Source organism: Alosa sapidissima, chromosome 15 (assembly GCF_018492685.1).
Source record: "Alosa sapidissima isolate fAloSap1 chromosome 15, fAloSap1.pri, whole genome shotgun sequence".
NCBI classification, from domain to species: Eukaryota; Metazoa; Chordata; class Actinopteri; order Clupeiformes; family Clupeidae; genus Alosa; species Alosa sapidissima.
This window is the reverse complement of record NC_055971.1, coordinates 14,861,769-14,878,251: the sequence shown is the minus strand read 5'-3', so window position 1 is coordinate 14,878,251 and position 16,483 is coordinate 14,861,769. Positions and strand designations below refer to the sequence as shown.

Below are 16,483 nucleotides of genomic sequence, written 5' to 3'. Positions count from 1 at the left end.
CACTGTATCATGTCACTTTCCAAGTTGCTGTCAGCTGTTTTTACATGGCAAGAAAATGTGGGTTGGATAAAACCATGGATCCAAGAAATATTAAAATACTGTGAATGTTAAAGAGGGTAATGTCACAGAATAATGGACTTTATTAAGCAGCGTCCAGTGGTGAGATGCTTTTGGAGATTCTTTGTATGAAATATGAAATGTTAATCAGTGTCAGCAACACACCAGAGGGCCAATCAAAGCATGCAAATCCGAGACCCCAGAGGGCAGCCTACAGAACATTTGCATTTAGTGCATTTGAATCGCTGGATCACGAGAGCCATTTCATTACAGTTCATTTGTAGTGGTCTTAATTTCACTAATTAAAGACGCTGTAAGCGATATTACTCATGCTGACTTTGCCACCGCAGGAGTCCGCCCTGTTTCTTTTCAATATGCAGAGCACATACGACAGTAATTGGCAGGCTGGGCTGCCGGTCTGTTTGGAAGTCTCCTGATTGGTCCATTCAGACTGACAGTGTTTCAAGATGCCTACCAGAATTTGAATTAATAAAATAAATAAGTAAATAAAAAAAATAATAAAACAATAAAATAAATAATAAAAATTGAATCTGCATGAAACAGCAGCTTGACAAGTAAAGTTAGATAACTTGGACAAGGACTGTGTGTGTGAGCCAACAACCTGATGGTGGACATCAGATTCTATACTTCTACTTTTATGGCGTGGGTATCATGCCAAACTAGAGCCAGCCTACCAAATACAGTGATGAAGTCTGTCTTTTTTGCTACTTATATATAACAAAAAAGACAGACTTCATGCTCTTTCATTTCAAAGTCACAGACCACAATGTTTCTTCCTTACAACAAACCACTTTTGCATCATGCTTCTCTGAGAATTCAATAGATTCTTTTAATGTTTGAGAGGTTGCAGCTAAGCAATATCAGGTTCATGACCACCTGTCTTGCCAATTTTGTTTTCCTGGAGTGGGGATTGTTCAGTTTGACCTGCTTCCTGGTTAGAATTGATGAGGACATGACATCACTGTATCTCCAGTTCGATAGTTGTGGTTAAATACAGAGAGGCAGCCAAATATAGTTGAACGAGATGATGAAGTAATACTCTGCCTAACTCTAAGACGCTCGAGTAGGTAGCCTACGAGAGAGAGGATTAAAACACAGGAAGCTCGGTGAGCAATTCTTTCCCTCCTGCTGCGCCCATGAACAGGACCATCAGTCCTCAGGAGACTTAATTCCCCGTTCCAAACTTAGTCTCGTCCCTCTGAGGCGCAGTTGACCCGCCAGAAAAGCACCAGCTCCATGAATCTAGCGCCATTTTCCCTCTCATAGCACGCTGGCATTCCAATTTTAACTTGACAAATGCTATCAGGGCTTTTTTTTGCTGGCTGAGGCCTTAATTATCAGTTTTTCTCGGGTTTTCCGCCTCGATCACCCACACCCCCACATCCCCTTCCATCCTGCTCGTTTTCCCACTGTCTCGGGATCATCTTATCTTTCCCCCCGGCTCCATTTCATCCATGGTGCTAAATCATGCATCCTTGGCACTTTTCTGCATCTTCTCACGCGATAAAAAAAAAAGGTAAACTGGGCCAAGAGCAGCTGAAAGTTTTGCAACGGCTGCTCTTCAGAGGACCTCATGTGCTACGTGTCCCAAGGCTTGGATTACACGCTTGCACACCAACAGATTTAGAAAGAAGGAACAAAAAAGATGTTTTGTACAAAAAGGACAACCCCCCCCCCCCCCCCCCCCAATCGCCTTCCTCTTTACTCCCAAAGACCATTTAGAACGATGCAGGTGAAAGCACAGCCCTTGCTCTTCACACTGCTCATGAAGGCCAGCAGCAGAGGTTAAGGCACTCACCGTACACAAACAGCTTATACTCTGCGATGTCTGTTCCGAGGGAGTTGCTGGCTTCACATCGGTACGTGCCATTGTCGGTTTTGTTCAGTGATGTGATGATGAGCTCTCTGCCTTCCACAATCATGCGCTCCATGTCGGGCAATTCTCCGCCATCTTTCGTCCATAATACTGGCTCTGGTCTGAAAGAGGGTAGAAGACTCAGTAAGGATACAATTTAGAGCATTAAAATACTTAACATATATGGAGTCCATATTATGGAAACATTTTTAACTAAACAAGGGAGAACATGGTATACATTGCATATAATAAAACATCTAGCAGGAAAGGGGGCCTATGACAAATGTAATGAATGTTACATACAAATGTTTGGAACATTAAATCAAAGAAATGCAGTATCAGGGCTTAAAGCAAAGAAAATGTCTGTGCCTGAAGTTATCAAGATGTCATATACTGTAGGCCTGTAGGCATATTGCCAATTTTCAATTCTAAAACAACCCAGCCCATGCCTGAATTCAGGCACAGTGCCTGAACACTTTGAGCCCTGATTTATACAGTAGTTCCAAGTTGTATGCAGTTCCTAACAGATCATTACAAAAATGGAGTTACAATGGTTCTTCTCCAAGACCCTAGAGATAAAGTGTGAGATAAAAAGGCTATGGTTGCAGTGAGGATACTCGTTGACTGAGAGCCACTCCTGCATGATAATCCTATTGCTTCATTTCTAGACACTCTGTTCTCCCCATTTGATCTAGTACTGCATTTAAGAACTCACCACCAACACAAATGTCATTTTAGTTTGCTTGCTCCCATCATGGCATAGTCCCTTGTCACCTCAGACAAACAGGTAACATAATTCACTGCATATATCATTTAAAGCACATTTGTAATTTTATCTCTTATTCCTGTGATATGTTAAAGGGGGGCATATTAATGAATTGGATCTGAAAGGGGGGCATTTTAATGAAAGGTCAGAAGGTTCTGGTATATAAAGAACTCTCTTATTACAGACAGGCAAACCAAATCCCTTCCAAATATCAAGATATGATTGATCATTATTATTTTCCAGGAGATTACACAATGGAAATGTACTGCCATTAATATCTTTCATCTGAGAACTGAAAGAGACAACTGAGAGTGTCTGGGGCTGTGTTATTGTTTGGTTTTGTTTATGTAAAGCACATTGAATGACCTCTGTGTATGAAATGCGCTATATAAATAAACTTGATTTGACTTGACTGTGAGACAAGAAATAGCAACTCTGCAACAGCAGCAGCTGCAGCTCTGAGGTCTGTTGAACGCCACCACTGAGACTGGGAGAATGGTGAAGTGTGTGTCTTTATTGTAGGAGAAAGGCATGCCACTTACAGTGGGTTGCCTATAGAGTCACACTCCAGTTTAAAGTACTGTCCTTCCTGAGGGAATATGAGCGAGTTAAGGATCTCCACACGAGGGGCATCTGAGAGAGAGAGAGAGAGAGAGAGAGAGAGAGAAAGAAAGACAGAAACAGAGGGTTAGTATGTTCCATTGGCTGGTCAGAGACAACATGGCAGGTGCTCAGGACCATATAACAGATTGCAATTCCACAGGGGGCAGTTTGGCAGACAGAAACATCATTATCACAGTGACATTAAAACGACACAGGCCTCAAGCAGACAAACATCTTCCATACCACCACAGCTAGTGTCGGCATAGACTTAGACAAATGCCCTGGAAAAGTTGGACAAATTTCCTGCAATGCTGAGCTACACATTGCAAAATCTATATTTCTTTCACTGTCAAGCATATTACATGAATGTTTTATGGCTATGATCCTTTTATATGGACTTGAGAGCTTGGGGTTTAACCTTGACTGGTAGAAGAAGGGAAAAATAGACTCTTGGAGTCATATATCCTGTGTATAAATGTTTCATCATTCCCAAGCAGAGAAGCGCCTCTGTGTGTGTGTGTGTGTGTGTGTGTGTGTGTGTGTGTGTGTGTAGTGGGTCACTCTGTTCAGATGATAAGCTTCAACACTTCAATAGACCAAAGTCCAAAGCCCTATCCTGTTGGAGTCCCTAGCCGTTTGCCTACTTTTCGACCTTCGGCAACTCAGCCCGTCCTTTGGTGCCATTCCTAAGGAAGAGACCAGTGCTGACCCAAACCATATGCCATCAGTCAACCCTCAGTGTGCTTGCTGCAGGAGAACACTCTTTGTTGAATAATTCATTTGTGTTGTGGTTGTGGTTGGTCTTGTCTGGCCAAGGCAGGTGTGTACTTACAGTGAACCTCCAGGACCTCCGTGACTTGTTGGGGGGCGGCGAGTAACGCCACGTGGTCAACGCTACAGGTGTAGGCCACGCCATCCTCGCTCCGGTCCACCTGGAACTCCAGCGTGCTCCTGACAGTGAATGACCTGCCCGTGGCATTCACCTCCGTGGCGCCTTGCGAAGTGAAAAGGAGGAATGGTGGGGAGGGAAAGAGAGACAAAACAATGAAGAGTTATCTGACGTTCCGTCTGCGTCGACACAAGCCGAAAGTAATGGACTGGAAAATGAATGAATTTTTGATGGAGTGATATTTTGCTGTTTGAGCGATTTGTTTGTCAGGGTTAATATTTATTTATTTATCTAGTTATTGTTTATTTATCTGTTTAGCTTGCTTTCAACCCAGCTGAAAAAAAATGACAGAGAGGTCGACATTCCACGAGCAAAGTGACTACTCTCATGGCATGCCGGGAATACATTTCAATATTTTCTCCCTGCTTGGGGATGTATTCTGAAGGCAGGGATTTGAAAAACTTTGAGCGCAGTAAAGGGGTCACCGGCATCCCTTTCTGTCGAGGGAGGACGGCGGAGGTCCAGGCGAGGAGATATTGCAAACAGTATGTGTGGATTTCACGGGGGAATAGCTGGGCCCATGGACTGTGAAAGCCCGGGCTCAACAGCATCATGAATGGCTGAGTAAATATGCCCCCCGTGAGACCCCTCCCTGGCCACAGGCGGAGACGGAGTGTGGAGCACGAGGCTCACGCGGTGGCGCCAATCCTGAGCGTGTACTGGGCTCCCCTGGCTAATGTCGGCACGATCGAGTCTCCGTCTCACAGACAAACCCCTCAACGCTCCCGTTGTGCCTCGCCGAAACTTTTTTTTTCTGCCCTGCTCCTCTTGCCTCCTCTGAGTCATTCCATTCTCGATTAAAAAAAGAGAAACAAATGTTCTCTTTTTTTCCACCCTCAGCCCCAAATATTGATTTTATTTGTATGTGTATGTGTGTATGTTTTTTCTCGCCATAACTGAGATAGAGGGTCTTCTCCGAGGACATGCAAACTTTTTCACTTGAATTCTACATGAAGGGGCTGAATTTACTTGAGTGTGTAGGTAGTTTTGCAGCCTGGGCTCGCTATTGATCCCCGACAAAGCCTTGTTTCATCTCTACAGATATTCTTGGCTGTTTACTATGATTAAAGTAGCATTGTAGCGTCTGAAAGGGAATTAAATGTTAAAATGCCTGCCATTTTCCCTCTCCCTGTTAACGCCAACACACTTCAAAACAAGAAGAGTAGGCCTACACACATGTGTACACATCTCAACTGTCTCTACGACCAAAAGGCATATATTCAAGGTTTTCAGGCTTTTTATCGAATCACTGGAGTAGTGCACAGCGGCACCTCTTGAAAAAGCTCCTTCTTAACCTCAGCCTGGTGTGTCGATTGTGCAATACTGTGATATAAATCTATGGAAATAACACTCTCCCGCTGACCTTGATATTCACAGTAATTCACTTGAAGACTCTAGAAGATTCACTTAATGTATGTAGCAGTGCTGACAATACTAGGATGTAGGCCACTAGTCCTTAATTTCCTGCACTGTGGCAGATCTGTGCATACTGGAAGGACTGAAAACCAAACATTTGTATAATGACAGAAATTATTAAGTGGGATGGAGATACCAATTACTGTATTATGTCTAATTCAAAATGGGAAAATCAAAATGGCTTTTCTTTGCAAATGGGCTGCTAGGACACTAGTCTTAACAAGATGCTTGCCACATATTGTGGTGGTAAGTTCTTGAGGGATGACAGATATTAGCTAGCAACAAAGCATGTACAGTAACATAATAACACAAGAGCTTTGATGAAATGTTTGCGTTGGTAAGTAGGGAGAGTAAATTGAATGTAATCACCCTTGTAATCACCAAAATAAAGACAATGCTCACACACACAGACACACACACACACACACAGACACACACACACAGATTTGTTGTAATAGCACAAATGCATTTACAAGTGCTATACTGTCATTGCTTCCAGCACTGAGTATATTCAGAAAACATGGCTGCGCTAATCTTCCAGTAACTGACTGGGTGGCATGAAGACGGCTCCCAGTGTGTAATCATGACACACGCACGCTGCCACGAGTGACAGTGGGCCTGTGACTCCCATCTCCCTTGCTCAAAGCCAGATTCCGCCTTAATTCTGATCCCCACTCGCTGCATCAATACTGCAGCCGAGGAGCTGTCAATCAAACATTCTCGCAGGGTAACTGGGAGGATGTTTTGCGATTTATTTATTTATTTTTTCCCCAGTTCATTTTTTTTTTTCAAGAGGCTCCAAACAGGCGTTGACGCATTCGTAATGCATTCAGGGGCAAAGCAAACACATTTATCAGAGTAACAAAGGCTATTCCATGAATTTGAATGAAAGGCATTTGAGGACTACCAAATGTACATCTGATGGAAAGTAGGCTAATGCTAAGTGCCTGCCACCGAAAGGGTCTCATTGGTCTCTATAACCCACCCATACATACAGTATACTGACTTTCTCGTTGAAATCTCTGCACAATTCATGTTTTAGTCTAAATAAATAAATCATGAATACATATTTATTTTTTTGGACTTGATGCGGATTTGTAAGTGTGTCAGTGAAGTGAAGTGACAGGTTCTGCAGTGCACATCCCTTGCACTCTCCATGTTTATGCAATGATGTGCCCAACGCTGCCTGCCACAAACATGCAGATGTCAGTCCTTTATTGTAACACATTGACCCCTCCTCCCATGTCTATAATCTCATTCATGATAGTGACTACATGAAATTCACGATTGGTTTGTTGTCTGGTTTTATAACAGCCATTCCTCTAGAACCTGTCACATTAACACTACCACTACAAATATTTACCTTCCCCCGACCATGCTTGTTCCCTATACATTATACTATGATTATATACAATATTCCTAAGGGCTGAGCATGTTGTGATGAACATCGCAGAATCTAGAGCTTGGACAGTCTATATAAAGACATGCTGTCCTCATTCTCATCTGTTTTAAGGCACACGGTGGAACTGTTTAACCCCTCCCACACACACTCATACGCACACCTACAACGACGTCTGATGTCCTACCAATTGGAGAACTTTCATCTTCAAAAAGATGTACGACTCGTCAAAATTTACAGTATGCTTCTTTTCTGACACATTATCAGGGACTGCGTGGGGATGCAGAACGTTTTGATCAGGCATGAGTGTGTGTGTGTGTGTGTCTGCATGTGTGTGTGTGTCCATGTATAACTAGTCCTGCAGTAGTGCTTCATTATGTGCCCGGCAATGGATAAGCCACACAAGGCCACATGTCACATCCCATCACACCAGCTGGATTGCTGCGAAGTTCAATAAACACTCTCCAGCCTGATATAATAACAAGAAAAAAAACCCTTAATAAATCTTGTGAGGCATGACCCTCGATGAGGACCTTATAACACCAATGAGAACAGGATGTGTGTGTGTGTCTGTGTGTGTGTGTGTGTGTGTGTGTGTGTGTGTGTGTGTGTGTGTGTGTGTGTGTGTGTGTGTGTGTGTGTGTGTGTGTGTGTCTTGGAGGGGGTGGTGGGGGCACAAACAGGAGTGACTTCTCTCATTTCATCCGCCACTTCTCCTAATTATCAGCGCGAGTCCTGCGTGATTGGGTGCAAACAGCGATCCTCTGTCGCACATCTTATTTCATGTTTAGGCTCTGATTGTTTTACAGCAGGTCGGGAAATTGCTTTTCATCCCGGACGTTAGCTCATGCCTAGCGCACGCGGCATGCCGAATAGTGATTAGCACCTGATTTTGTTCAGTCTTACTAACACCCCAAACACACACACACACACACACACACACACACACACACACACAGACACAGACACACACCACCACCCCATTCCCCCTAGATTTAAGATTTACATTCATGTCAGGAAGCAAGCGATGGGTTCTTTTGATGTACAGGTTTGGTAGATGGCAGTCACTAGGCTGTTTGTCAATGACAAATGCAGCACCACATTTAAATTTTCAGATTAGGTAAGGGATTGATGTGATGACAACTATCACTCTCTAAATATTTACACACACTCTCTCTCTCCCTCCCTCTCTCACACACAACCTTTCCCTCTCTCCCCTGTCCTTTCTTCCTTAATACATAATGACTACACATACAGACCCTTTGGCTATGTTTGTACGTTGGCATGACGTATGTCTTTCACTATTTGAGAAAGGCCCTGACTGAGGGTTTATCCTCTCACACAAAGCTCGATCACAGGCAGAGATTGTTCCCACCCAACCCTTCCAACACCCTCCCTCCCTCCACACACACACACACACACACACACACACACACACACACACACACACACACACACACACACGCTTTTTTGCGGCTGTCAGAGAGACGGCCTCAGATGCCGTGTGCGTGCTCACACTGCCGCTCTTTCGGCGTGCGTGCGACGAGAACGCCATACTAACAAGGCGGCCCCAGCTCGCCTCACAGTGCAACCCCTGTCAGTCATGTCACAGTCGTGTCACGCCGTCACGCCGGGGTGAACGGAGCTACCGAGGGAGGCTCTGAAGAAGCGGGAGTCTGTGCCCTTCTTTCTTTTGTGTTCGCTCTTGATTTCTTTGATTTCTTTCATCCTTTCTTCTTTTGCTCTCTCCCCTATCTTATACACACACGCAGCTTTTTTTTGTCTTCTTTTTTGTTTCATGGATTTTTTTTCTCTCTTCACAAACATAAACTGCCTTTGTTGTTTTTTTGGTTGCCCTTCCTACTCTCACTGACACACACACACACACACACACACACACACACACACACACACAGACACACACAGACACAGACAAAGACACAGACACACATTCACTCGCATACATTTAACATTCCCTCACCAAGATGGCTCTCCCCGGCCGCTGATCAAAATGATCAAGACGACTTCTCTGACAGCTCTGCGCTTAGGTGAAGCCTCTTGACCACCGTTCCGCGCCGCTAGCTCTCTGCTGCCAACTGTCAGGACAGAGCTAGCCGCCTCCATTTCACACCCAACCTCACAACACGCGCCACAACAATACATCAATGCCTCGGCAGCGGCACAGCACATGCAAATATGTCTTACAACATATTACATGCGCGTGCACACAGCTGGGTCAGCTCCTCGCAACTGCCACTGATGAGTCGATGAGGCCGTCGGGGGAAAAAAAAAATAGTGACAAGTACCTGGGATCTCCTTGTCGTTTCTGAACCATCGGATGTCGGCAGCGGGCTTGCTCCCAGACGTCGTGCATGTCAGGGTGACGTGGTCGCCCTCCAGGGCTGGCTTTGTGAATCCTGTGATCTCAGGTTTCTCCGGCACGCCTGCGTGAGGTCGGGGAAATATGACACATTAGCAACCAAGCCAAACAATTGGAAGGGTGAGAGAAGATGAGCCAGTGCAGCTGACCCCATGTAGCGAGCAAGAGAGAGTTGTTGTTGGTAGTTGTCAGTTAAGTGTGTATGTGAGAGAGTCTTGTGAGCGAGAGACAGAGCGAGAGAATTGTTGTGTAGTAGGGTGGGTATAGGAATTGTATGTAGTGTGTGTGTGTGTGTGTGTGTGTGTGTGTGTGTGTGTGTGTGTGTGTGTAAGAGATTGAAAGACAGAGAGAAAGAGAAAGAGCATTGTTAGGGTGTAAATAGAGGAGTGCAGCTGATGCCATGTAGTGAACAAAAGAGAGTTGTTGTTGATAGTTGGAGTGTGTATGTAAGAGACAGAAAGGGAGAATGAGAGAGAATGTTGTTGGGATGTCAATAGAGGGGGGTGTACTGTATAGAGCGTTGTGTTTAGTAAAACAGAAGACAAAAACAGTAGTGATGGATGAGTTGGTAGTTTGGTGTATATGGGAGGCTTACCCAGCACGGTGAGGTACGCCTTGGAGGTCTTGACGGGCATGGTGAAGAGGGAACAGGTGTATTGGCCCTCGTCAGACAAGGTCACCTCATGGATACTGATGGTAAGCTCCTTCCAGGATGCGTGCACCAACTCAATCCGGTTGTCCCTCAAGGCTGTGGGCAATAGCACAACATAAACACCATAAGTACTACAACACAAGTGGAGTTTCACATATAATGTATCACCATCATGTTCGTCACTCACTGTTCAGTTATTCTTATGTCCTATATCTGTTGTGTTCATCAAAGTCAACAAAGTCTGTAGTCAAAGTCACAGTTAGTTCACAAAAAGTCCTATATTCATAAAATAGCCATAGGCTACAGTGGTTTATCATGCTAAGATGACAAGCCTCTCTTGTCTTCTCAGTTGTAGTTTTGTATTTTCCAAGTGACTTTTGTTATTATTATGAATGCAGTTATACAATGTTGAGACAAAAGTCTTTAAAGATCCTCTTTCTGAGACAAAAACACCTTTATTTTTCTCTGCGCTAGACTGAAACTAACAAGAGCATGGTTGGACAACAGAGGCACAAAACAACTCTTTCAAATCTCAGCCAATCTCTCTCAAAACAAAACAAAATAAACTAAAAATTTGAGTCTTGGACCAAGACGGTCCCAGTAGGCGTAAGTCTGTTGGACGAGATGCGTGTGCCGTCTTGCGTTGATCATTAGTGCCTGACCCCTTTCTCCTGGCGGCGAGCGGAGGCTCAGGCCGATGAGACCACAGGTCATTTGGAGTCTCTCTTGCGCACGCGGCTTTCCAAATGCATTAGTGCCCGGGCCACCATGGCCCACAAACTAATAATGCTGCCACACTACCGCCGCCACTGCTGCTCCCACCACTGCTACTGCCGACACACAGACAAGGACACGGTGGTCTTCATTTAATAAATTACACCTCCTTAAAAGCTTAATCTCTCTCGCCCATGGGTTGGGGATTTGCTCCTCCAGGACATCATTCTTGGAAATTGAACTGTAAAGTCAGGGCTGAGGGGAGGGGGGCTGAGTTCTGGCATCTGGTCTTTCCTCCTAGTTGGTGCACTGTATTTGACTCTATCAGCGCTGCATGACTGGGTAGCACAGTGTGAGAAACCGCACCTTTGGCCTGCTGTTCAGCAGCACCTAGTTATTGATCAAGGTCTCTCAGATATAGTGATGATTTTGTTCTTTATGTTTTCTTTGAGTATTTCATATACTCTAAAATAGCTGTGATTTCCCTTGGTGTGGCTGTGTTTACAAGCCTCAGCCTTTTGTAGGGATGGAGGCCCAGTTATTGGAACACTGTATCTGCACAGAATTTTCACAACACTGAAACCACCTATCATAAAAGGAAATACTGCCTCCCCCATGAGATGACCAACGCTGGACATACCTACTTTACCACCCCTCCACACACACACACACACACACACACACACACACACACACACACACACACACATGCAAAGAGAGAAAAAAGGAAGACACATTGAGTTTCTCTGGAGCACTAAAAGGATGTGAGACAAGCCTTGTGTGCTGCTGCCACTGTTGCTGTTGCTGCTGCAGCACTAGATGCCTGGGGGGGCTTTGGCAGCGGATCCCCGGCACAGACTGAATAAAGGCGGCGGTAAGGTGATCAGGTCTGAGGCAACACTGCAAGCGGGGCCCTGAGATAGTGTAGCGGCGAATCCCACAGAGACGGGAGGAGGGAGGGAGGGAGGGAGGGGGGGATCAAAGCCCTGGATGAGATGACACACTTCCACTTCCACTGGCCTACATCCCTGTATCTCACAGAGACACAGAGGGGAAGAGGAGGAGGAGGTGGAGAAAGATGGCAGCAAAGCCTTTGTGTTTTCTTTTCTCTTTTTCTCCCACGTGTTTTTTTTTTGCTCACACTCTCTTTCTCTTCCCCTCTCTCTCTCTCTCTCTCTCTCTCTCTCTCTCTCTCTCTCTCCGTCTTTCTGTCTAAAATGAGAACAAGGAAGGGGAGAAAAGAAGAGACGAGGATTGAACATCACTAAGTTCCTGATAAGCCTCTAAGGATCTTGGGTAGAGGGTGGGCTTTTCTGTCTGTGTTGTGACTGACCAGTTCTGGTGGCAAAGCGTGGAATTTAGGAGATTGCAGAGCGCTTGGCTCCTTCACAAGATATTTTGTTAAGGAGCGTGTGAGCGTGGGAAGATGTGCTGGGTAAAAAAGCATCATCCTCCCATACCATATAATATGCTTCACCGCCTTCTCTGCCACACATTTCCTTTCACCCATTTGATTTTTTCCCCCTGCACTGTTCACCGAGGTATCAGGAACGCTGCTGTGCCATTGTCGTCGCCTGGCATAAAACAAACTGATTGGCGGACGCGCCAAAAGATTCGAACAACCTTGAGACGGTGTTCAACCATTTAATTGGGAGCAGCTCGGCTCGATGAGGCACCTGATCCCTTTTCGGATCGACCGCAGGGGCCGCAGATGCCCGGAGCCACGCCAGATCCGTCACAATCCGAAACCCCTTCCGAAACGCCAGCGGCTGACAAAGCTCTTTTTCCGGGTGCTTTAGGAAATCAACTTGATGAAAGGCCTCATTTCCCTCTCTCTCTCCCTCAAGACGGCCGACCAGATGCTTGGCTCCACGGAAGCGAGGATAAATTCACGGTCTGACCTTGCGGTCCGGGGGGTTGTGGCGGAGCTTTCAGAATATGTGCCACATCATGTGTTATCGAGGCCCTGGCCAAGGCCTCCTCAAATCAGCCGCCTTTCAATACTTCAGCACCCTCCTGGGGGCCGTAGCACTAGTCGTCGAACGCTGAATGCTGTTTTTTCCTCATCTTTCTGACCTTTCCCTGTGACTACTCGATGCCATCTGTGAAGAGCCCTTGTGGTGCAAAGTGCCTTGTTGATTTGCCTGCCTCTGACCTGAAGTGTCGAAGCACGCAATATCTCCTCCTAAAGAGGTTTGTGTGGAAATAAATAAATGTAAATAAGCTCAAAAGTGTGATCGCAGGCCAGAGACATTTGCTCGTTAGCCTCTGGGTAAGCGCGAGTAGCATCTGTCTGTGTGACGAAGGTAAATGTGTGCATGAGTGCCCGAGTCAAGCAGATTGGATTGGAAACGATGGCGAAGGGCATATTTTGCCAGAACAAGCCAGACATCCACTTTAATTCATGGCAGAGTGGTGGGGGGGGGGGGGGGATAAAAAAATAGGAACACGTAGTGGTGGCAGGTGTTGGTGTGGATGTGTCATTTGAACGGCTGACAGAGTGCCTCTCTTTTCTGCGCCAGCGCGCAAAGGGGGGCTAGCAGGCGCCCGAGCCAACGCTGTCCAGTCGAGTGGCAGAGAGGATGATGGCAGAGGCTCTCTCGCCCGCTTGCTCGCCCGCCCGCTCCCCTCTCTCTTGAGGCCACCCCTCAGCTGGAACAGGGGTCTTGGCGCCAGCACGAGCAACCTATCCAAAAGGGCTGTGCTCCCAGCAATTACAGTGTGTTACGCTGCTGGCTACACTGAGGCTGCGCGCGGGGGCCTGTGTGGGTGATTGTGGAAGGGGCCCAAACTGCTGGTGCAGCCGAGGAAAGCATCCCATAACCCCCCCCCAACTCACACACACACACACACCTCTGCAGACCCCATTTTTCCATCACAGCGATGACAATAATTAAGGGTCCACAGAATGGAACCCCTGAGTGCGGTAGCAGAACAAGACGTTTGTTTTACGGGAGAGATTCGGGCCAAAGTCTGCCGCAGCAGCTTGTGCTTCCGGAGGTTTTTTATCAGAGCTTTTATCACAAGGCGGCGCTCCATGTAACTTTCTGAATATCAAACATTTCGGTTTGAAACTTGCTTGTTTTAACACCGGCACCACGGCAGACGTATCTGGGGCAGTCTTTAAGCGGCAGCAACATGCTAAATACGTTTGTGCACTGCAGGCTTTGTTTGCAATCTGTTGCATAAAATATTTCCCAGAAAAGCTTTGAACATCTTAAATAGATGAGAGTGAAAAACACGCTAAAATGTGCCACTGCAACTTGAACAACACCGTTTCTCCACCTGCATTATAAGTCGAGAGAGAGAGAGAGAGAGAGAGAGAGAGACTTGTGTATGTTGTACTGTATGATACGATTCCGTAATCAAAACATATGTGTAGATGTCTAGACCATGTTTGGGTGTAATACATACATAATATGCTGCAGATTAACCCAACAGACCTCCCCAGAGGATTTATTGGTACCACAAACACAGCGCTTATAAATTCAATTAAGGCATGCCATTTTTTCCGTCGACAGCATTTTATTTGTCTGGCTTTGTAATAATGGTGAACCTCCATTAAGAATCCATTAGACTCAAGAGAGGCGGTGGCCTAAGAATCCTATTAAATTCAGATGGCTGGAGAAATGTGCAAGGCCCCATTTTAGTCTCCTACCATCTGATAGCGGATAGGGGGTCTGTGTGCTTTTCGTCGAGTAAACAAAGCACTTGAAAAACTTCAGCCTTCACCACTCCCAACAGCTAGACGGATGGAGCACTCCATTTCAAAAATAAATCTTGTGGTTGTGCGCAGCGCTCTGCCTCGCCACTGACTTAAATGCGTCCACAGCCTCGAATAACCATGTCCAGGCAATGGCTGTCTCCATGAAGACATCGATTTAAACAGACGTCCTCATTTAGTCGTCCAGATCAATGTGACATGGTTCGGACATCCAGCATAACCAATATCACAAATCCCCTTTCATCACATGTGTTACACACCAGAGTTCTCTTAAACATGGGCTTGCTCATCCGCACGAAGTGATATCCAGTTCTATATCACTACTCCATCCACTTGCTATCACACTGATCAATTTTCTTTTCAAGGCACTGTCTACCGGCTCAGCTGCTCAATACAATTGATGCCAGGACAGAGCAGGTAAACCATTAGGTACCCATTACTTTCAAGGCCCTGGAAAACATGACCTTGTTTATCGGTCGGGAAATGTTAAGATAAGCAGGAGTGCAAACAAAGAGTCTGTATCAATAAACCACCCATCTGCTGGGCGTCATTATTCAAGCTATAGAAAATATTTTTTCAGCCAAGGCCTGGGGTAGGTTCAAACCACTAGAACGTTTTGTGTTGTAATGGTGGTGTAATTGCCATTGCATCTGTGCTCTTCAAAAATAAATGCCTCCTTCATGATTATCTTGCAATCTCTTGGCCTAATGATCGTTTTAATGAACACATTTAAACGGTCATTAAGCGCATAACATCTTTTTGTTTGCTACAAGCCATTTCACTCCATTCGATTGTATCATGACCTTTGCAATTTTAGCTCAGTGCCCCCAATAAAAATCACAATTTATGGACCATTATGAAACATTTTCTGATTAAAAAAAAGAGTGATTGAGAATTTAACACTCACCATGCCAAGACCCCACAATGAGCTACAAAGGCACACACATACACACACACACACACACACGAAAACACATGCCTGCTTTTGAAATCAATTTTATACTCCCACATAGCAACAGTAGCAGAGTAGGCAGATTGGGGCAGTTTGCAGCTCATTCTGCCTGCATACATCCATTGTCCATTAAATGTACTCGAAAACAATGACACTATTACTTGCACTTCACATTTCAACCCCTCATTTTTTCCGTAACTGCCATACATAAAATCAGTGCAAACAAACGTGTTTCTTTCTCATAGCTTCCCAAACAGTGGTAAATCATTGAGCCAGGAAGTCTAATTTGTCCCTTGCCCTCTGTGATAAATCATTGCTCCGTTTTCTCTCTTTTTTTCTTAAAGAATGCTAAAACGGAGAAAACTAAAGAAGACGTATGGTCTGTATCGATTTCTCCATGGTAGTAACTCATCACGGCGGCCCCAACTTTCAAGCGTTCCCCTCCTTAATTGATCTAATGCATGATTGATGTGTTGCTCTGCACCCCCCCCCACCCCCGGGGGATATCTGCATGCCAGGGAAGAGGTGGCGGTGGCGGACGCGGGGAGCAAGCGAGACAGCCAACGCCGGGCATCGAGGTGGCCCTCATCATGGCCGACCAGCTGATGCATAATGCATGGCTTGGCGGTAGGCGGCGGTGGTGGGGGATGGTGGTGGGGGGTGGTAGAGATGGATGAAGGGGGGGGGGGGGGGAGGGGGAGGTGAAGCCAGTGGAGCGGCCCAGACTCAGACAGACGCGCGCGGGTCGCTGTTCAGGCTCTGGTGCATGCCTGCGGAGAGATGCCTCCATCCATATGGATAAGAACTGGTGAGGGTGGAGGAGGATGAGAGGACAAGGAGGAGGAGGAGGAGGACGAGGTGGTGGGGCAAGGACGGTGGGGTTGTAGATTTAGGAGGAAGCGTGACAACACGGTCGCACACACTCTCCCCAGGAGTGGCCGCCTCAGCCCTCTTAGCACTAGCAGACTTCTGCAACAACATTCCGGAACTTTCTT

At 45.9% G+C, this 16,483-nt stretch overlaps 1 protein-coding gene and 1 long non-coding RNA gene across 6 annotated transcripts in view; one reads left to right on the top strand and one right to left on the bottom strand.

Annotated features, from left to right (window-relative positions):
• cadm2b (cell adhesion molecule 2b) overlaps positions 1-16,483 on the bottom strand; it is a 137,167-nt gene that overhangs the window by 11,666 nt on the left and 109,018 nt on the right. For all 5 annotated transcript variants that reach the window (XM_042064412.1, XM_042064415.1, XM_042064413.1 and 2 more), the window contains exons 4-8: positions 10,042-10,194; positions 9,373-9,510; positions 4,135-4,296; positions 3,242-3,332; positions 1,877-2,055 (exon numbers count right to left, since the gene is read on the bottom strand). In XM_042064412.1, the coding sequence (XP_041920346.1) occupies positions 1,877-2,055; positions 3,242-3,332; positions 4,135-4,296; positions 9,373-9,510; positions 10,042-10,194 (723 nt within the window). The remainder of the gene's footprint in view (positions 1-1,876; positions 2,056-3,241; positions 3,333-4,134; positions 4,297-9,372; positions 9,511-10,041; positions 10,195-16,483) is intronic.
• The window catches only part of LOC121684401, a 20,281-nt gene continuing 6,142 nt past the window's right edge, over positions 2,345-16,483 (top strand). The window contains exons 1-3 of the long non-coding RNA XR_006023123.1: positions 2,345-2,429; positions 9,298-9,301; positions 9,880-9,888. This is a non-coding gene — a long non-coding RNA (uncharacterized LOC121684401). The remainder of the gene's footprint in view (positions 2,430-9,297; positions 9,302-9,879; positions 9,889-16,483) is intronic.